Genomic DNA, 22,765 nt, shown 5'->3' with positions numbered 1-22,765 from the left:
ATTATACTTGTTCAGTTATATTCCTCTTCTTCCCAGAGAAGGAATTCAAGTGGATAAACTTTGTTAAAAGTTAATGGAAATATTCTGGTGACCTATAAAATTTAATAAGAATAAATCATGTATGAATCAATTGTTTGAGGCAGTTTTCTTTTGGAACTTATCACAATACAGTTTATTTTATGAAATTACGTAGTTTTCCAAGGAAAAGTTGTTTGTCGTTACATTTTCAAGTCACTCTTGTTGGGAAGACTTGTAATTGGTTTCTGATGATTATGACCTTCTGATGTGAAATCTTTCCTCCTGTAGATTTATTTTAAAATTTATATGATGATATTTTTGAAATAAATACTAATTGTCGTTTTTTTCTCTCACAGCTTCATATCCTCCAATTCAGCCTCATCCTCTAATAAAACATCAGCAGATTCCTCTTCATTCACCACCTCCCAAAGTTTCCCACCATCAGCTGATACTACAGCAGCAGCAACAGCAAATTCAGCCAATCACACTTCAGAATCCAACTCAAGACCCACCCCCATCTCAGCACTGTATACCACTCCAAAACCATGGCCTTCCTCCAGCTCCCAGTAGTGCCCAGTCACAGCACTGTTCACCAATTCAGAGTCATCCCCCTCCTTTAACAATGTCTCCCAGCCAGTCACAGTCAGCACAGCAGTCTGTAGTGGTGTCTCCCCCACCACCCCATTCACCAAGTCAGTCTCCTACTATAATTATTCACCCACAAGCACTTATTCAGCCACACCCTCTTGTGTCATCAGCTCTCCAGCCAGGGTCAAACTTGCAGCAGCCACCTGCTAATCAGGTGCAACCTACAGCACAGCTGAATCTTCCGTCCCATCTTCCACTTCCAGCTTCCCCTGTTGTACACATTGGCCCAGTTCAGCAGTCTGCCTTGGTGTCCCCAGGTCAGCAGATTGTTTCTCCAACATCACACCAGCAGTATTCAACCCTGCAGTCTTCTCCAATCCCGATTGCAACCCCTCCACAGATGTCGACATCTCCTCCAGCTCAGATTCCACCACTGCCCTTGCAGTCTATGCAGTCTTTACAAGTGCAGCCTGAAATTCTGTCCCAGGGCCAGGTTTTGGTGCAGAATGCTTTGGTGTCAGAAGAGGAGCTTCCAGCTGCAGAAGCTTTGGTCCAGTTGCCATTTCAGACTCTTCCTCCTCCACAGACTGTTGCGGTAAATCTACAAGTACAACCACCAGCACCTGTTGATCCACCAGTGGTAAGCCCTTGGAAGCTCTTTGACTTTCTTGCTGAACTGAAAGTAAAAATGATTTTCTCCCACATTATGTTTTATTGCTAGATCTAAATGCCTATGAATTTAAAAAGCTTGGAATTTCCATCTGTCAGTGTCTGACAAACATGCTGTATGGGCACACACACAAAAAAATGCCATTTGTTGTAGTATGGTTGCATGCTTGATAATTTGTGATGGTTATTAAAAGTCCCTCGTTTATTTTATTACTATTTAAACAAATCCATCTGCTATCTTTACAGAGTTGATTTTTTTTCCCCAAGGGAATGCATTTGAACCAGTGTCATCTGCACAAAGTTTTTTCTCTTAAGGTGATTATCCTTCATAGATCCCTTCTGTTGGCTTGTATGTTCTTAAACGTATGGTTTATCTAGCTAACCTTTTTGGTTGTGTGCATTCTGAACTTCTAGGCTTTTAAGGGCTTTGTTTCATGGTGGAGGTATGCTTGTATGATGTCATTTTCTGGTAAAATTATATTTTGTAATTAAAATTTTATAAGAAACAGTCAAGGGAATAATCCAACTTTGCCAAAAACATTAACTGAAGGCCATCTTTTAAGATTATTAAACTTCTGATTTTTTAATTTCTGCTAAAGGAGAACATAGACTTGAAATATTTCTCATTTAAGAAGCTAAGAAAATCTCAGTGGATGAACTGAATACTGAGGCTGAAAAAGTCTACTGGGAGGAGTAAAAGTTTTGAATAATTGAGATTGTGGTGAAATTTATCAAAATAAACTTGTAAAAATGGTACATATTGCCTAGAAAGCAAAATTAACCTGAAAAATGATTTTCTTTTAAACATTCTATAAATGACTTTTAAAATTTATTAAAGAATTTACAATACAAATTGAAATAAGGTCTCTGAATGTTCATTAGAATGATCAAATTCATAATTAATATGTAACTGAGGAAAACAGTCTTCCCAAAGGAAGTTTTATATCAAACCCCACTAAAGAGATTTTGTCACTTAAGGGCCTAATGACCATTAGCTTAGAAAGGAAAGGAGTTTCAAATTCTGTCTATTCCTTAATGGGAAACATTTTGGTTCCGGGGATGCAGATTTACAGATTCTTTATTCTTGTCATTCTGACTGCTCTTAATAGGCATGAAGAGATTGAATTCTACTTCCTACTCACTTTTATTAAAAACAGAACTTGATGGAAAACAATTCACATCTAGAAATGTTTGTATTTCAATTATGTCTGTGTTTTCTTTTAATGGATTTTTGAAGAATTTACTATGGTTATTATAAAAACACAGGATTCAAAATGTACAGTACCTTCATAGAAGTCATATTTAATTTGATTTTATATTCTCATTTTCTAGTTCGATAAATTGGTTTTTAACAAGTAAAATCTGAAATTTCTCTATATGCCTTATATTTTTCTAATTGTTTTTGTCAGGGCAAACAGTAGAGGAATATGTTTGGGATAGAAATATCAAAAACATAATAACATTTAAAAAGCTAAAAATATTTAAGGTCTTGTTACTTCCTGCCTTCCTCTCAAAGTTTTTCTTTTAATTTGTTGTCTCATTTTGGGATTTTTTTTTTTCCCCCACAAAAAGAACAACTTTCTCTGCTATCACTGATATGATCATACTTCCTATAGATGTTCCATGTTATCTTTCTTATCTTTTACCTTTGAGGACTATAGCCTATTTATTAAATTGCTGTATTTTTCTTTTTTACCTTTAATCAAATCTGTTTTTTTAATCATCATATTTCTTCACAAATTATACATTCCTTCACAATTTCCTGGTTGTTTCAAGTATTTAAAAGTAGAAAAATACTACTTCTTAAGAAATGTGAAATTTTCAAAAATAAATGTGATTTATCAAAGTAAAACCAGTATGTTTTTTAAAGGATGTATTTATAAAACTAAGATTTTTTATTTGACATCTGAGTATCATAAGTAAGATTTGGTGAGAGTTCATAATTTATTACTAATAAATGTTCCACAATTTAGAAAAGGGAGACAGATGGAGCTAATTATTTTACTGAGGTAAGTTTGGCACACTGAAAGTTCTAGAATAGCTGTAGTTAATGAGCTAAAGAGAAATTGTGATATGCAGTGTCCAAATGATCTTATGAGCAAAATCTTCACGTCTTTGCTTTTATTCAATATTTTAGTTTGCTGTGCTTAGATTTTTTTATGCTGATGGTGCCAGATGTCTGTGACAGATGTTTACTTTTTTTATTCATTAACTTATTTTGCCTTTACATGGGAAATTTGGAAAAAAAGTATGTATAAATAAGCTTACCTATAAGGAATGAAATATTTTACAGTATTTTTTGATGGATTATTTTGGAATCTATTTGTATTTGCCTCTCTTTATCCTTTACAATTTTTTCATTATTTTTTAAAAATCAGAGTACTATGCATAATCAAACTTTGATTCCTTAAAAGGTACCATAGTAGGTGTTTGAAAAACTTGTGGCACCATTAATCTTAAAAGGGTGTTTCAGTAGTTTAAGAAAAAATGCTGATCTTTGGAAGAAAAGTAATACCTAATAAAAGAATGCTACATAGATAGATTTTGAACTGGTTGATAAAAACACACTTGTCTAATTACCTCTGAATCAGCATCCCTACCACTCTGCCAAATTAATCACTGCTTCAGCAGATGCCCCTCACTAGAAGGTTTTTTTTCTTTTTTTCTTTTTTTTCCCCCCTGTGTAACCCCTAGGACATTTTTTTTTTTTTGGATCCCTTTCCCTGTATTGGACATTATCATCATTGAAAAAACTTCCATGAACAGATACTAGCAGCTGTCATTGCTGCACTGTACAGTAATGAGCGACTGCTCTCCCTCCTGAGGACCCAGACATGAGGCAAGGACTCTTTTGGTGAAACAGGTTTCCAGATGCAGGGTTGTGAGCAAATAACTTTTTAAAATGTTGCATCCTTAGTAGCTGATTCAGATTACAGTTCTGTAAATTATTTTTGATACAAAATTATCAGTAACAGTAAGATTTTGAAGTTTTTAAAAAGGCAAAAGGAAAGATACTTTATTCTTAGTAGAGGCTTGGAAAGCTAGGGTTTTTTTGTTTATAATTCTATCAGTGTTGTTAGATATGCCTTTGTAGGTGAAACTTCATAGTCCTTTTTATCATACATGGTTTATGCTGGTTTTCAGAAATCTTGATCATTTTTATATTAATTTCAAATCATCAAACTTTTTCAGTAGTTTTGATTAAAAACTATATACAATATAAGATACCACATAAAGTTTTTTTATGAATGTTGGAATGTATTTGTTTTAACATTTATTAAAAATATTAATCATATATTCAATATCTTATAATAACCAATAATGGAAAAGAATCTGAAAAGAATATATATAATATATATGTATAACTGAATCACCTTGCTGTACACCTAAAACTAACACAGTATTGTAAATCAACTATACTTCAGTTAAAAAAGAGGGGGAAAATATTGATCAGTTTGCATAAGTTATCTTAAAACCTCATAACTTTAAATTTAAAGTTAAGTAATAAGCTTTGTACATAAAAAAGGGAGGTGAACTGCTTTATGGCTTTGTTTTTTAGTAACGTATCATCTTTCAAAAGTAATGGTTAAATAATGACAACAAATTAAAATACCTGTGTCAATCTCTACAAGTGGACTTTGAAAATTCAGTCTTCAGTTTAATAAAACAATTAAGAAATTTGATATTTTTAGTTATATAGTTCCTTCTCAGAGTGCTCTTAAGTCCATGTTTTCCTCTTAAGTATTGTCTTTACCATACTATAACAAAGTAGTTAAGTGAAAGATAAAAACTTTCTTCTGTAAGAATAGAACAATATTAAAGAACTAAAAATAACATGTCAAATATTTAGGATGGGGTGTGTATGTATGTATTATTTCAAAGACAGATATTTTCTGTTTAATTGATATTAGCTTAAAAAATTTATTAAATACTTGAGTAGATCGGAAGATTAACGAAAAGATGTAATCACATGCCTTTTTTATAGGTACTCAAGATACTACATTCAAAATTTAATTTTTAATTCACATAAGTTTAATGAAGAAGAGCCTGGGATGAAGTCCTTTAGACAGTACATTCTCTTATATATTATGTGTCATTTTGGAGATTACTTAACATGCTTGTGAAGAATATTAGTGTCTGTTTTGATTTATGACAATTGGAAGTTAACAGAAACAGTAGTAAATTTCCAAAATAGTTATTTGAGTCTGTAAAATTAAAACATTTAAAAAAAATTGACAGATGTAAAAATATATCCTGATTTGATTATTACCTTTTGGGAAACCTTAGTGATTTTTAGCCTAGATCCACAACTTGCTTTCAGTGAAATCATCAAGTATTATGAAAAACTTCATTTGAATGAATTTAAAGTTTTCCTTTCAACCAAATTGTCATTTTGTCTTGCTCTTCAATTTTAAAAACATTTAGAATTTATTTTTAACTAGAAACGCCTTATTAAATATATTTTAGAAACATTTTTAGGCAGTGTGGTTTGTTGTTGCAGGTTTATCAAGTAGAAGATGTATGTGAAGAAGAAATGCCAGAAGAATCAGATGAATGTGTACGGATGGACAGAACCCCACCACCACCCACGTTGTCTCCAGCAGCTATAACTGTGGGGAGAGGAGAAGATTTGACTTCTGAGCATCCTTTGTTAGGTGAGGACATACCTAAATATGGGGGAATTTTCTTATTAGATAGATGTTAGTAATGGGAAATTTTTTTTTCCTACTAGAGATGATATTAAGCTAATTTATTATGTAATTAATTGCAGCAAAACATAGATTAGAATTCAGAAAAATTTTTTTTGGTGAGGAACAGTTAAAACAATTGCTAAGGAACCACACAAAGTAAAAACATACTTCAGTCTTCAAATTTTTAGTGGTGTGTACAGATGTTTCATATGCCCATTCAGATTCATGTGTCAAGCTATTTCCAGCTTAAAAATTAGAATAAAGTTCTATCAGAAGATTTCAATTATACTTTCTGAAAATCACAAAGCATTTGAAGTCATATCTGACATTCCTCCTAATTGCTTGTGATCCAGATTTAGTAAGTGCTTTTAAAAGTGTTCTTTCCTGGACGGTACTTAAATTAAGCCTCACTAATTCTTACTAGAGACATGGATTAAAAAATTCTTGAGCTTAAGCATTAATTCTTACTCACTACTTCAGAGCCTATGAGTTCAAGTAAATCCTCTCTATACTTCTTACAATATAAAAGTGACTGTGAATCCTAGGTATTTTATTAAAACATTATGACCTACAGCCACTGTTTAAGTCCTAAAAAAGATATATTCTGTGTTAGGTTTTTTTTTTAAATTTATGAATATTTGATTTAGATCAGCAATTGGCAAATTATGGTTCATGCTTCAGTTCAGGTCTTTCCTGCTGCCTCTTTTTGTATGGCCCATGAGCTAAGGATGGTTTTAAAATTTTCAATGGTGAAAAACAAAATCAAAAGTAGAGTATTGTTTCATGTCATGTGAAAACTAGGTGAAATTCAAATTTCATTGTCCATAAAGTTCTGAGCAGCAGCTACATTTGTTTGTTCTGCTATTATCTGTGGCTGCTTTTGCACTATTGCAGCAAAGATGAGTTGTTGCAGAGACCGTATGTCCTGTATGGAAAGTTCACTGACCCCTGATCCAGATAATACTAATCTTGATTCAGGCTTTGTTGTGAGAGTGTTCTGCTCTATTGAATATCTCATGGCCCTTATGATCACTTTCAGTTAAGAAGAACCACTGTACTAGGCATGGAAACAAACTGTAATGGGGCATTGACTTTGCTACCAAAGCAACCGTTGTCCTTGCTTTTCTTCAGCATGCCACATCTTTAACCATTACTTCCCTTCTCTCCAGCTTTTATCCCTTACTGCCAGTGTCAATCTCTGCAAAGCATGAAAAGGAGAAAACCAATTTTCTTCCAACTTTTTCCCCCTCCTAAAAAATAGAAAACATTTACTCAAAATTCTGTAAAATATTTAAGACAAGTTTAATAGTACTGCCTTTGTTTATTCAAAATAATAATAAAACTGTAGTATTAAATTTTTGTAGTTTCTGTACACTGAAAATGGATTTATGTTGCTGCAGTTTTCCTGGAGTTTTGATTTAAAGGCAGCACTATATGTTTAAATGGATACTAACCTTGTATTATGACTATGATTTAATTGCCTAATAAGCATTACTAATGGTACTCAAGAAAATTAAACATTTTTAAAATATTGAAACTCAAGAATAGCTTCACATTGCTTCTTCACAAATATAATCTGAGATCCTGGCAAGCATATATCTCTGGCTAAATTGTCTAAGTACAATGTAGACTTTTGATCTTCCTTAAATTTACTTCGTGCTTATTGTTACTACTTTTCTATAGTATATGACCGGGGAAAGCAGGCACGGGTTGGTTTTTAGAATAACTCTCCTCAAATCATGTAATAAACTGACCTGCAAAAATAGAGGGACTTGTATCCATTCAATATTCAGTCTTCATAAATCTATAAAAATTCTTCAAAAATTTAAAGCATCCATAAAAAGGGTAGAAAAATGGATCTTGCTCAGAAAGTGAGACTGCAAATAGGCAGAGTAACCTGTAACGAAGTCGTATCAGTTAACTTGGGTTTTCTCTTACACAGTTGTCTTAAATCTAGAGAATGTAATAATTGTGTTCTTGTTCTGTATAATACATCAGTGCTTTTTGTGTTTTTGAGTTTAACAGCTGATTATAAACTCACAAGTAATAGTTACTAGCATCTTCAAAAAGTCAGTAACTTACAACTCTACTTTCAGCAAAACTTAGATCCGTTTGTATGTATGATCCAAAAGTTAGTTAGAACATATACCAAGCAGTATTTTCTGAACAAACCAAATTACACTTAATGCAGCTTTATATTTTTAAAATAACAAAGTATCTATAAATCTGTAAGGGAAATTAAAATATGTTCTTATTTTTCAGTTCTCCATAGATTTGTATTTTCCTTTCAAAAGAAAAAAATGCTTCTCAGTCCCTCTTTAGAATTTTACATCTTTTGTCCTTTTTTTTTTCTAGGAGTATATGTGAAGATTGAGTATGTGGGATAGGTTTTTTTGTGAAGTTCCTTGGTTTGGTAGTACATGTGTACAATTGTGTATTTGTTCCCAGAAATCAGTAAACTGCTGACTTTCTGTTTTAATTTTTAATGAGGGATTGTGTGACTTTAAACACATCTTCCAGTACAGTTTATCCTGGAAATGAGGTTAAGTTATGTCTGTAATATTGCTGTGATAAGCTACATAGTGGTGTTAGTCACATCAGAGTTACTAAGTGTGAACTGTTTAGTGTTTCCATTTCTGACACTACACTGATGATCACTATACTATTTTTTAGCTGAAATTTTAATTATTCAGGGATTCCTTTTCTTTCTTCTCTACCTAACTGGCCTATATTTTGACCACCTTTGATTGTGATGTCAATCCTTTTCATACTGATGGTGGAGAGGAGTTACCATAGCAATTAAAAGCATTGGCTCTAGAACCTGACTGCCTAGGTTAGTATCCCAGCCCCGCTGCTTATTAGCTGTGTGCCTTTTGGCAAGTTACTTTATCTTTTTGCGTCTTGGTTTTCACATCTATAAAATGGAAATAATAATAGTACTTAACCCATAGGCTAGTTTTGAGGATAGAATGAGTTACAATGTATAAGGTATTTACACGTGGCATATTAAGTGCTCAGTAAGTAGCAGTATGTATTCTCTTTACTACATGCTCTTTATTTTTCTTAGACATCTGTACTCGCTGATACTCCTAGCTATCAGCTGGTTGCATCTTTCCACTTTGGTACAGTTCTGTGAAGGTTCAGTACTGCCGAATGGATAGGTAAAGTCTCCATCATAGGCTGCGGGTCTATCTCACTGTGGTCTTCAGAGCTTGAAGGGAAGGAATCACAGTGATCCCGCCCAACGTTGTGCCGTTGCCTGCGTCTGCAGTGTTCCCCAAAATTGACACATACAGTGTCACTGAAGGGTTGTAAAAAACAAATAAAACCCAACAAAGGACATTTATGCATGGATTTGAATTAGCCTTACTGCTTGAAATAAAGGTAGTGACCTGTATGACTCATTAAAATCTCTACTCCATGGATTTCATGATCCATTTTTACTTAAGCGTATTTTCAGTGTACTCCCCCCACACTACCATTTAGGATATATAAACAGGAACCTAGGAAATTTAATATCTATATAGTTTAAAATTAAAAATGTTTAGTGATTATTCTAAATTGACATTCTAGAACATTTTCATGTCTTATGGGACAGTTCTTTTTAACCAAGTTATAATGATAACTTTGACCAAGTTACCCCTTTCCTCTGTAAGTGGGGATGATAGTTTGTATCTTTTAAGGTTATTGTGGAGATTAAATGAGATAATAAATAGAAAGTTCTTAGAATGTTTTTTAAAGCACCAGATATTAACTATTATTGTTATTAATGTTTATTCTTGAATTTTCTTTTATATTTGTCTGAGCAGAATGCTAAAAAAAATTTTTTTTAATGACTTTTGTTTTCCAGAGCAAGTTGAATTACCTGCTGTGGCATCAGTCAGTGCTTCAGTGATTAAATCTCCATCAGATCCTTCACATGTTTCTGTTCCTCCACCTCCGCTCTTACTTCCAGCTGCGACTACAAGGAATAATAGTACATCTATGCCCAGTAGCATACCCAATGTAGAAAACAAACCTCCACAGGCTATTGTTAAACCACAGATCTTGACCCATGTTATTGAAGGTTTTGTGATTCAGGAAGGATTGGAGCCATTTCCTGTAAGTAGCAAGCAAATCTGTACTTTTAAAATTATTCATGTAGCATTATTTTAAAATTTATAGTCTATTATTCTCTAATAAAAAGCTTGTAATTTTATTTCAAAAATTGTTACTTTTATCTAGAATTTCTTTCTATGTATTATTTATATATTTCCAAATATACTTCTAGAATCTTATGCTAGCTATTTAGAAGTATAAACTAGAGAAATTTTTCAGGATATAAGGCTATCAGTTTTATAATTTTTAGAGAAAGGATGTTTATTCCTGTGCTACACAGTACAATCTTGTTTATCTATAGTCAGACTTTTTAAATGCTTCAAAATGCTCACTTCAAAATGGAGGTGCTGTATCCATCACTAAAACTCTTGAGATTAGCTGTACCTAATTATATGCTAATATTTAAAGATGAACATTTTTCCTTAGAAAATAAATCAAGACAAGTGGCCAAAATCAACGCCCAAATCAAAGACAACAAAATTATTTATTTTGAAGGCCTTTGAATCATCTTATTTTTCAAATTCATGGTAGTGCATTGTGATTGTACTCTGATAGTTGATTGTCTAATCAGTTGCCTTTGTTTTCAGTTTACTGTGTATTAAACTTGAATCTCTTGTAAGAATGTCTGATGTAGTAAAGTGGAGGAGCAGTCTTTTCTCCCTTCTCCTTAGTGGTTGGATCCTAACTCTGCCATGTAGTGACTGTGTAACCTTTGTCAAGTCACTCAACCTTTTTGAAATTCATTTTGTTCAGCCAGCAAATAGAGATGTTACTTTGCTCTTAGGGTTGCTGTGAGGACTAAATGTACATGAATTGTTCTGTGTAATGCCTGGCACTTAACAGCCATAGCTATTATCACTTATTACTAGCAACAGTTACAATTTCTTTTTTCAGATTACAAAAGTAATATGTATTTTTTTTAATGACAAATTTGGGAAATGTACAGAACAAATAATCCTCAGTAATATCACAGAGTATATTTGAATACCTATATTTTCATGTGCTCAAGATTATTTCACATATATATAGTTCAGCTTCTTTCACTTAGTATATCTTGAGCATTTGTTTTCTCATTTGGTTAAATACTTTGGAAACATTTTGAAAGGTTATATAACATTCCACTTTATGAACAACCATGATTATGTAATCCTTCTATTATGGTTGGTCCTCAGTATCCACAGGTTCTATATCTGGGGCATCAGCCCAAATTTAGATTAAAAATTAAAAGAAAAAAATCTAGAAAGTTCCAAAAAAGCAAAACTTGAATTTGCTGTGCATAGACAACTATTTACTTCACATTTAGATTGTATTCGTTATTATAAGTAATCTAGAGATAATTTAAAGTATATGAGAGAATGTGCATAGGTTATATGTAAACAAATACACCACTTTGTATAAAGGACTTGGGTGTCTCCGGATTTTTGTATTCTCTGGAGTCCTGGAACCAGTCTCCTGCAGATACTGAGGGACAACTATACTGTTGGACATTTAGGTTTTCATTTTTTCACTGTTTAAAGAGTCATGAAAGGAATATCTTTGTATGTAAATTGTCCACATTTTAAATAATTTCTTAGGGTAAATTCCTAGGTATTGGATCACATTATGTGTATATTCATAAGACTCTGATACATATTGCCAAATTATTGTCTAGAAAGATTATTTATTCACACACCAGAAGTGTATACCTAGCAGCACTGAATGTTTTTCAGCAATAATTTCCATAAATTTTGCTTGAAGCATATTACATATACTAGCTGAAATGAACAAAATTTAAAAGCTTATGAGTGATTATTCCCTAGAGTTACATGTAGAAATTTCCCAATAAGCTATTGTTTACCATGTGTGGAAGATGTTGGAGACTTAACCAGCATTCTCAAATAGAATAAAAGTTTCCATTTTTTCAGATTAGCTGAGAGTTCAGTAGTGAATCAGTAAATTTTTTTGGTCTAGATTATTTTTGCTGAAAACATTTCTAAAATAAGGAGTTTTCATGACTTAACCAAGTATACTGAACATAAGGGAATTTATTTTTGTTGTTGATTTTAATGTTAATGTTTGAGGATTTTTCCAGTTATTTTTCTGATTATAATGGATTAGGTTGCTGAACTAAGAGTTAGGAGACTTGAGTTCTAGTCCTGATTCTGCTTTTGTAAAGAAATCACCTACATATTTTGAACATTAATTCCCTTATCTTTAAAGTACATATAATAATGATCTATCCTGAGGAGATAATCCTACAAATAAAAAGCTTTGTGCATGAACAATGAATTTTAAAAGTTGTTGTAGAAAAAATAAATTAAAAGTACTGGTTAATCAAAATTTATTACTGATTTTTAAAGACTTTTTAGACTACCTACCTAAACTAGGACCCTAGTTCCCATTTGACCGAGACTTTGAAGCAGCCATACTGCTGATGATCTGCAATATAAAGTATTTATGTTCAGATTGCCTAACCTTTTCTCAAGGAATAAAGCACTTAATGAATAGATGTGATAAATCGTACAAATAAATTGTCACAGGTACCATTCATTTCAAGAGATTTTTTTAACTAAGTTATTTCTGAAAGTCTTTTAAAAGATTATTTTATTCTCTCTCTTTTAAAGGTGAGTCGTTCATCTTTGCTGATTGAACAACCTGTGAAAAAAAGGCCTATTTTGGATAATCAGGTGATAAATTCTGTGTGTGTTCAGCCGGAGCTACAGAATAATGCAAAGCATGCAGATAATTCGTCTGACACAGAGATGGAAGACATGATTGCTGAAGGTTTGTGGATTTTACTTTAAGATACTCTTTAACTTTGACTTTTACTGCTTGAATGAAACAGGACATGGATTTTTATTCTACACAGATTTTCACTTGGAAGTATTTACTTTTATTTTTATATAATGCATTATTTGACTAAAATAATGGGAAAGCTAACCAGACTCTTACTGGCCATATAATTAAAATAGCAAAATTGGTGTTAATTTTCATAATGTTATTTGATTTTTGAAGAAGTGTGGGTGGGAAAAGTTCCATTATATATGAAAGTAATTCAGAATTTTAGCATCAAAACAACCCATCTTTTCTTTTCTTAAGCAGACTTAAGTAAATGACTATTTTACTGAGTTTGCTTAAAAATTTAGAGCTTCTGAGTTGCTTGCTTGGCTGTAGACTTCATGTATTCTGATGTTTGATATCAGGGGGTATTACAGTTGTATTAAGGATGTACTCTTTGATCAAGAGGTGATTAAATTTGTTCAGAGAGGAAATAGCACTAAATCTTCTCAATGTCAAAATCTTTTTCTATAGACTTAAATAATGGATAGTCCATAAAAGTTAGAGTGGTACACAAAATGACTGCAGGAAAACAAATACAAATAAATGCAAAAATGGTATATTTTATCATTTATTGATTCTGATCATGGCTCTGTAATTGATAACAAATCAATTTAATTAAATAGCATTTAGTATAATCAGGGCTCTGTAATAGTGAATTAATGTCTGTGTCTAAGTAATTATCCTCAATGTATTAGTATATTTCATCTAAAGTTAATTTACTCATTTTGTGGATATTTATTATGCATATACCGTGTGCCTGTACTTTGCTAACTAAGTAAAATAGCATGCTGGTAAGCAAAGTAGATGCTGACTTGGCTGGTAGTTTTCCTAATTCTTAACTAAGAGGAAGGCACCTCTGTCATGTTGGTAATTTATGAACTGTTGCAATGGATTTATCACTGTTTTACTTCTTATTTGAATAGCAGAGTATGATAGTAGTATAAATTTTGTTTTTTATTGCTAACTTACGTTGAATTCAATTTGATGGTTTTTTTCTATTTAAAAGAATGTTAAACATGAAGAATTTCATACATGCAGTTAGAACTGTAAAAGGAATCCCCACTCACCCAGGCTCAACATTATTACCCAGTTTCAGACCTTATTTTGCCATACTAAGCTTCATCCATCCCTTTTGTTTTTCTCCCTCCATTCCTCTCTTCTCACTTTCTCCCTCTTTGTTGCTTTTTCTTTCCCTTTTCTTCCCTTCTTCCTATTAAAAAAAAAAAAGTAGTTCTTGCTGTATTTTACTAGTACGTGCTTCAGTGTGCAACTTTAAAAAGTATACTTTTTTATATAACTACAATGCTGTGTCATGTAAAATAAATTAATAATTCTTTGGTGTCATCTAGTACCTGGGCCATATTCAGATTTCCTTAGTTGTATAATTGTGTAAATGTCCTTTTATAGTTATTTTTCAAATTAAGATCCAAACAGTGTCTGCATTTTGCCTTTTGTTGTTATGAATTTAATTTCATTTAATTCCTGAATACTTGCTTTTAGTTATGCATACTGTTTATCTGAGAAAAAATTTCATTTGAAATGAAGAGTTGTAAAGATGAATGTGCATGGATTTTTTTTCTTACCTATGTCTACAATAAGTGTAAAGTGAAAGTTTTCTAGGCTAAAAAGCGTATATAATATATGTGCACACATTGGAGAAAAATGGAAAACTGCCTAGGAAGCATCTTAGCATATTTAATGATGCTTGTGGTTTATAATATAATAGACACATACATGTGCTGGACTGTGCTAGAACCGAGAGAAACTTTTGATCTAGTAGGAATTAGTTTCCACAAGAGAGATAACTAAGGAGCAGCATATGGTAAGTTTTAAATGAATTATATAGACAGTAAGAACTTGGCACCTTAAAACTGGTTGAGAGTATTGCTAGTTTAGAGTTTTCTGTAGAGATGGGATTTGACCTGGGTCTTGGATGGTAAAGCATAGATTTAAGATAAGAAACAAGAAGAACCTCTCAGGTTAGCATGTGCTGAATAAATGCGCAAAGGATGTGCAAGTGCTAGGTAGCTTCAGGAGGGGGCAGTGAAGAGTAGCAAGTTGGGTCAGAGAAGTAGTGGAAAGTCAGAGGAGAGTCAGATTCTAGAGTACTTTGATACTCACCTAAGTTATCTTGCTGTCATGAAGATGGTTACTTAAGATTTCTAGGCAGGTGATATGGACAAGAGTGTTTTTGGAAACACTGCTGGTCATCTGTAGGATGAATGTAGAGGTTTGGCATATAACTGATTCTTGTAGTCATGGTGGGAAGAGGAAGGAAAGAATTGAATGAAGACAAGGCAAAGGGTAGTTTAAAAGGATAAGATACCAGAGGTAAGGAAAAGGAAAATTTAAAGATGATTAATCTATGCAACGAGTAGTAAATAAACCATAGAGATCGAATGCACAGTATAATGAATATAGACAACAGTATTGTACTACAATCATCAAGCTTGCCGAGAGACAAAAACTTAATTATCCCCATGACTAAAATGAAAGGATAAAAATGTAATAGAAGTGCTCAATATTGCTACAGAAGCAGTCATTATATATAAATGTATCAAATTAACACAGTGTACACCTTAAATTTACAGTTATATGTTAAATTATACTTAGTTTTAAAAATGATTATTTCATAGTAGAGATATGTTTATAGAAAATGTGTCAAATTTTAAAATACTTCATAATTTAATTTCCCAAGGAAATTTTATAAAGTGTTTCTGTTACTGTATACTTCATTGTTTACGGGAGATACTGTAGAGTGAAATGGTGAGGTCACTTATTTAGTGGCTTTGGTTTCAGTAGTATATACAGTTTAATTTGGTATGAAAATATAAGGATTATTCTTTTTTTAAAGGATAAGCTATGCCTCTGTTTGTACTAGTTCTATAACCAGAATCTCCAACCAGTAGTTTGTGATTTACCAAAATGTCATATGTCTTCCCTGGTAAATCATCACACTGATCATGGTTTCTATCTTATTGCCTCTTTCTTCGCTGCTGATCTTCAGGTGTCCTCAAGTCTTCAGAAAAATTAAAAAGTAACTCCTCCTTGCACAAAAAATTGGGGATCTCTATTGGTTAGGGTGTATGTTTGGCTGTTCCATTAGAGACCCAGAATAATATCTTATTAAATAAGAAAGTTTAATTTTCTCTGACGTAGCCCTAAGGTAAGCAGTCCAGGGCTCCATTGTGTTGGGCACCTAAGTTCCCAGTGTCTCTTGGCTCTGCCATCCCTAGAATGTTGCTCTTTCCAAGATAGCTAATCTTCATGATCACGGTCTCATCAGTGAGAAGGGGGAAAGGGCACCTGGAATTTGCAGGCATTTTCATTCGCATGTCATTGGTCAGAAATTGGCCACACGTAGGGCAGAAACTACTTTTTATTCTCAGTGGCCGTATTCCTAGCTAAAAATTAGGACTTTGTTACTATGGAAATGAAGAATGGATTTTAGAGAATTACCAGCTATCTCTGCCGTAGAATCCCATCTTTATTAGCTAATGCAACAGTGTTTGAAAACTTACTTGGCTTTGTAATGTTTTATTCACAAATGTGAAAAAGTAGCCTTGGTAACATTACCAGATTTGTTAAAATTCTGACCAAACATTAGAATTGGTTTTTTTTTTTAATCTGTTAATGTTCCTCTCTTCTTTATGAGAAATAAAACTGATGTTCTATTTTTGTCAGGTTGTAAACCCTTAGACCATACCTGTTTGGAATCTCCCCTCTCTCACCAGCAAAAACATTTCCTTCTCCTTCATAAGGTATTCTAACCTATTATCAAGTGTTGCATATTGTTATGTTAATTATAAAAACTTTGAAATAAAGCTTTCAGTATAGTCTGGAAATGGAACAGCTTGAGGAATGGACTCTTTGGGACTGGATTGGTGGTGGTGGTGGTGAAGTGAGAGATTCTGTCTCCAGTACAGGCTTTTCCAGGTTGGATCTGGTTACAGGCATGACAAAGTGAAAACAATACTCCTTGAAGTTATGACGCTAGGTCCAAGGAATGTGTTGTGGAGCACAGGTGTGTGAAAGCTGTCTCTAGGTCATTGGAAGGAGCAGTTTTTATTTTACTTGTTTTGAGACTCTTCCTCATCGCTACTGAATAGCTGAGTTTTGCTTATGAAGGCAGTCCTGAGAATTTTCTTAAGATGATCACTTGCTAGTTTATGATTTGATCAGTCATGACAGTGTATTTGGATGTCCCTTGGAACTTCCAGTATTTAATAGTATATTTTTCGGTTGTTCTCACTACCTTCACTTGATTTAGCACTTTGCCTTTTGCTTCTCCAGTAACACTAGAATACTGTGATGCTTGCATGTATTGAGTACATGTCATCCATGTCTACATTTCAGAGTCCCTTTCTTCATCTTAACAAGTCTTGGTTAAATGAATAACATAGAAAAGCACATATGGAGCTTACAGCTAAAAGCTTTAGTTAGTGGAGTGCCTTTTTGGTATATTTTATATGACTTGGTGTAGGAATTGTGGTGATGCATGAAAGTGGCAAATTATGGTGGATTTAAAAATTTAACAGTTTTCATTGAAGTTGTTCTTAAGCACTTACTACAGGTCTTACACTCTTAGTTCTTATGTGGAAAATAGGAAATGGAACAGTCACTTTTTTATGCCTACTACCTGTTGGACATGTATGTAATCTTCTTGGCAAGTCTTTGGGAAAAGGTATTATAAACTCCATTTTACAGATGAGAAGACTATGGGTCATGAAGATTAAGTTGCTGGCTTATACGTGACTGCTGCTGAATACTTGAGGATTTAGGTAGGAAGTTTCTTTGAGTCCTGTGGTAAGGCTTGAAGAAAGTTATGGATATAGAGGTGGAGGAAGGACATTCTAACTTAACAGAACACCCTGGCAGAAAGGAGCAGAGGTTAGAAATTACAAAACTATTGGTGATTTTTAAGATTAATCTGAATTATTTTTCTTTTAATATGATGTAACTAGAAGGGACTGCTTTATAATTAGATAAATACACCTTTATATATTTTGTTGTACACTGCAGATCTTTGAGAGTGTCAATTATATGAAATGCTCCTCTGAAATCAGACATATCAAAATTTTACCTTCTTTTGGAGTCATCCTCATTCTCTCCAGTTAGAATTGTGTTTTCTGCTCTATATATATCAAAATTCATATATTCACAATGTATCAAAATTAATATATACATGATGCTTTCTGAAAGTGTTCCACTTGAAAGGTAGTGACTTTGTCTTATCTGCACATTTTAGATAGGTTGGAGTCTTAGCAAAGTGAACCTTTAGAAATTTATTGCTTGTTTATATAGAGAAACTCCGTGAAATTTTTATACAGGAGCAAGAGGGAGTTGGTGGAAGTGGTTGTTTTGGGGAGCTTTTGCCTGGCCAAAGTGGCTATAGATTGAAAAGTTAAAAGACCATTCCTTTTAAGTTTCCTGGAGGGTCTGAACTAGCAGCATCCAACCAAAGTAGAAGCTAAAAGAAAATCTGCCACAATTAAATTTTTGGAAGTTTTTCCCTTTGTTTCCTTCTTTTTAGAGACATTAGAAGAAATGGACAGTGAGTTGCTCAAGTGTGAATTCTGTGGGAAGATGGGATATGCTAATGAATTTCTGCGGTCAAAACGATTCTGCACTATGTCATGTGCCAAGAGGTATTTTTTTTTCCCTTGAATTTACTAAATAAAGCAAAAACCAACATACAGTGCTAACAAAACCAGAAAACTTAGAATAGAGTTTATAATTAGTCAAAACTAGATATTACAGAGGAATGGTATCAAATAGGCATTATCTGGTGTTACTTTAGTTTTTAGTCTTTAAATTTTGCTCTGTGAAATTTGCATATTCCTAACACATACAGCATAATCTAATATGGAAGTAGCAATCTCCTGGTGGTAAGAATATGTTTAGGAGAATCCCTCCTGTAAATAGACTACTGTTCCTTAAGGTAGCAAAATAATACTTGTTTTATCAGTATTGAAATACCTGGATTTACTTGGTTACGTTTTAAAATGTTTTAATTTCTTTTAGCCATATCCTATTTCAGGTTTCTAAGTGAGATAGCTTAGCATAAGTTCTCCACATTGTTACATTACCAGACACCAAAATATCTGTCTTTTCTAAATCTGTATTTTCAATAGTAATATTATAGGTAAATAGTATTACTAACAAAAGAAATTTTAGTATCTTCATTGAACTTGTCACAAGTTTAGTTCACATTAAAGAAAACCCCTCTGATTCTGATAGTAAAGCCCATATAGGTATTTCCCACTAACGGTGAAGTGTATGCACAAGTTGATTATTTTCAAATTTGTTCTCTGTTCCAAAAGTTATTATTCTCTCAAAGAATTTGAGATCTTAATGGCACATCTAGGGAATTTCTTGCTTGAACATATTATTTATTATGGTGCCACTAAAATATATTTAGTAAAACCTAAGTTAAATAAGTAGTATAAGTATTTTCCTCTAAAAATGGGTTACTGATTTCTCAATTGTCAATCTGTTATTCAGATATATATTCTTTCATGTTATTGATAGTCCTCATCAAATTATGTAACTCCTGTTTTGACTTGGGAGTTTTCCAATTTGCATGTACCTCAGGAAAGAATAGTGGCTCTCTGATTCTAAGAGATTAAAAACTGAGGGAAAAGAAATGCCTTTCAGAATATTTTAAACTTTAGACTATTTAGAAATATTTCAGGACATTTAACACAACGACCATCACTCTTTTCCCAGAGATGATTGGTGAGCTGTCACGTTTTTGTACCTTTAGGTGAAACTCTTTAGAGGTTTAGAGATCCTAGCATAGGAAAATGCAGATGAGAGAAGAGCAAGGAGGAGAGGATAAATTAGGTCAGGTAAGAACTATGGTTTACCTGTCTGCCTGCCTAGCTATCTGTCTTAGAGATCTAAGTATTTAAGGACTAAATAGCAAGGACTAAAAAGCAAAGTTTAGTCTCTCTCCTTTGTTCTCTAGTCAGTTGGGAAAGAAGTTTTGTCAGTTGATGTGATTGGAAATCAGAAACCTTCAGAGCTGAGCCCACAGATGAGGATCATGAACACAGGAGGAGCTTGGTTAATTGTTTTAGGGTAAAATGAAATGGCCATCAGGGCACTTTTTTCTTTTTTATATTTTTAGGGGAAAAACAGCCAGTTCACTCCTGATATTTTCATAAAACATAGGTGAGGAACATTTATTTTGATATCTGTATATTGGTCTTAGAACAGTTATTAATAGCAAAGTTAATTGGGATTTATTATTTTTTCATTTTCCTGAAAAATCATCTTAGAGCAAGAGTTTTGAAAATAAGAAATTAAAATGACAGATTTATATGTTAAAAAAAAAAGAAAAAGGAACTGTGTGTATATTTCTTAGCCTTCCATAGCTTTTCAGAAATTCATTTCTTTGATTCATTCTTTTCACTCTTCTTTCTAGGGAAAGAGTTGGCAAACCATGCCCTGGCTGAGTCCTTCGTGTAGCTTATTTTTGTATGGCCCCTGAACTAAGGATAGTTTTTAGGTGGTTGAAAAAGAATCAAAAGAATAATATTTTGTGACACATGAAAATTGTATACAATTCAAATTTAAGTGTTATTAAGTAAAGTTTTACTGGAACACAGCCATGCTCATTCATTGTCTATGGCTGTTTTCATGTTACAGTTGCAGAGTTGAGTAGTTATACCAGAAACTTGTGTAGCCTACAAAGCCTAAAATATTTACTATCGGGCCCTTTATAGAAGAAGTTTGCCAGCCCCTGTTCTAGGGCACTGGAACCCAGTAAAAGGCATAGGACTCTTTTTAAGCTGTCGTCATGCCTTATAAAGGTCTACATTAAAAAATACTAGAGTGCTCACTTTGACAGCACATATTCAAAAATTGGAACGATGCAGAGATTAGCATGGCCCCTGGGCAAGGATGATGGCAAATTCATGAAGTATTCCATAGTTAAAATGTATATATTAGACAGTCTGTTTTGGTAAAATAAAATCTTTCAGCCAATTTCAAAGAATTACATATAGTTGAATTTCCTGAATAGTGAGAGCCATGAATTCCTTGTGTATTTTGAAGTCTAAACTACATTTTCACTCTTCAGTTTTAGTTACGTTTGAAAAATATTTTACTAGCCATTTGAGATTTCCTCTCTCTCTACTAAATTAAGCTCTTTTCATTATTCTCTCTTCAGAAATGATTACTTGAGAAAATAACAGTTTCAGTGAACATCTAAATAGTTAATTCGTAACTTCTTTTTCTCCTGGAACCTTGAATTATTTTACTGCTAAAAAAAAAGTTATTCTCTGTATTTTGCAGAAAGCCTCCCACTGTCATGCTGTTTTTAGAAGAAAACATCAATACCTTGCTAAAGGTGTCTAATATTACATTGAGAACTATGTTGTGATGTCTAAAGAGGCCTTTTTTTTCCTAAGTGTTAGCATAAATAAGTCTATTAAATACTGTGGTTTACTTTCTTAGGTATTATTGTCCGTAATGAAGTAAATGACACTTTCTGATTCACTTTAAGGTCATAATTACTAAGTGGAGTGTCCCATACATTATTTAATATTTTTTCTTACTTGAATTTCTTAGGTACAATGTTAGCTGTTCTAAAAAATTTGCACTTAGTCGTTGGAATCGTAAGCCTGATAATCAAAGTCTTGGGCATCGTGGTCGTCGTCCAAGTGGCCCTGATGGGGCAGCAAGAGACCATATCCTTAGGCAGGTCTGTAGAAACCTTGCTTCAATGTACAATACTCTTTTCAGAAATACAAGGAAAGTGCAATGCTGTATTTTACTTGTACTACATTTTCCAGCTTCCAATTACTTATCCATCTGCAGAAGAAGACTTGGCTTCTCATGAAGATTCTGTGCCATCTGCTATGACAACACGCCTGCGCAGGCAAAGTGAGCGGGAAAGAGAACGTGAGCTTCGGGACGTGAGAATGAGGAAAATGCCCGAGAACAGTGACTTGCTACCAGTTGCACAAACAGAGCCATCTATATGGACAGTTGATGACGTCTGGGCCTTCATCCATTCTTTGCCTGGTATGTGATTCACCACTTTGGCCTTAGTACATTTCTTGTGCATTCACACACTGGAATGACGCTAGATCCATCCACCCTGTTGCACAAAAGGGCTAGAGAAGTTCTCTGTATATGTACCCTTTAAATGGCATTTGCTATTGAAATGTGATCTGTTTCCTCTTGCTTATTCCCTCAGCACAACTGGGTATTTTCTCATACCTTCCAAGTTGATAAAAACTGACTAGTCCTGCTTCTGCTGTGACATCTCAGCCGGTGAAGATATTAAAGGTGCTCTCTTCTCTTCAGTCTGATTTCTCTCGAGAGGTCAGTAGAGAGATTGAGTCAGACACTTCTTCCCTTCTGCTCTTCAAGTTTTTTATCGTTATTTCCTCCTTATTTCCTACTTTAACCTTTTTAAAATGAAATAAATAATTTTTAAAAAACATTTTTGAAAGGTAATCAAGACCTTTTAGTATATAAAATTTTGGTTTCTTTTGAAAAATTAAGCTGGTTCTTTTAGAAATAGTTGCATTCTTTGATTCTTTGCAGTAAGTAGACATTAAGACCACTTCTGAAATTAAGTAGACAACTAAAATTCGTTCCAGTATTGAGGGTAACTTTCTTATTTATGTTTTCTGCTCTCTCATTTGGTACTTCTTCGATCAGCTTAAGTTGCCATTATGTTCTTTATCTTTTTTCTTTAATACAACAATAATCTTCTATATCCACTTCCTCTAAGGGGCTGGCTACTAAAGACAGCTGCTCATGCTGCTCACGCTGCTCACGCTGCTCACGCTGAGACCCACACTGGCTATATATATTAAGACTATATATTTTAAATCAGCAAATCTTTATTACTCATTTTGACT

General features: G+C 33.3%; 1 protein-coding gene and 1 non-coding gene across 19 annotated transcripts in view; both read left to right on the top strand.

The window, feature by feature from the left end:
* Positions 1 to 22,765, top strand: part of PHC3 (polyhomeotic homolog 3) — an 80,184-nt gene that overhangs the window by 35,949 nt on the left and 21,470 nt on the right. For 14 of the 18 annotated variants that reach the window (XR_012072476.1, XR_012072470.1, XR_012072467.1 and 11 more), the window contains 8 exons: positions 375 to 1,246; positions 1,543 to 1,590; positions 5,777 to 5,930; positions 9,817 to 10,067; positions 12,668 to 12,827; positions 18,418 to 18,532; positions 21,462 to 21,594; positions 21,686 to 21,917. Coding sequence is in view for 2 of the 18 variants with exons in the window: in XM_031679851.2 (XP_031535711.1) it covers positions 375 to 1,246; positions 1,543 to 1,590; positions 5,777 to 5,930; positions 9,817 to 10,067; positions 12,668 to 12,827; positions 18,418 to 18,532; positions 21,462 to 21,594; positions 21,686 to 21,917 (1,965 nt within the window). In the remaining 16 variants the exon portion in view is untranslated. Of the gene's footprint in view, positions 1 to 374; positions 1,247 to 1,542; positions 1,591 to 5,776; positions 5,931 to 9,816; positions 10,068 to 12,667; positions 12,828 to 18,417; positions 18,533 to 21,461; positions 21,595 to 21,685; positions 21,918 to 22,092; positions 22,239 to 22,765 lie in introns of those variants that run through there. The other 4 variants (XM_072960804.1, XR_012072482.1, XR_012072469.1 and 1 more) reach the window with 4 other exon arrangements.
* Positions 20,724 to 20,826, top strand: LOC116281551 (U6 spliceosomal RNA). The gene has a single exon (XR_004191021.1). It is a non-coding gene; the product is annotated as a U6 spliceosomal RNA (small nuclear RNA).

This window comes from Vicugna pacos, chromosome 1, assembly GCF_048564905.1.
Source record: "Vicugna pacos chromosome 1, VicPac4, whole genome shotgun sequence".
NCBI classification, from domain to species: Eukaryota; Metazoa; Chordata; class Mammalia; order Artiodactyla; family Camelidae; genus Vicugna; species Vicugna pacos.
The sequence above is the reverse complement of the archived record's forward strand: the minus strand, read 5'-3'. Positions and strand labels throughout refer to the sequence as shown.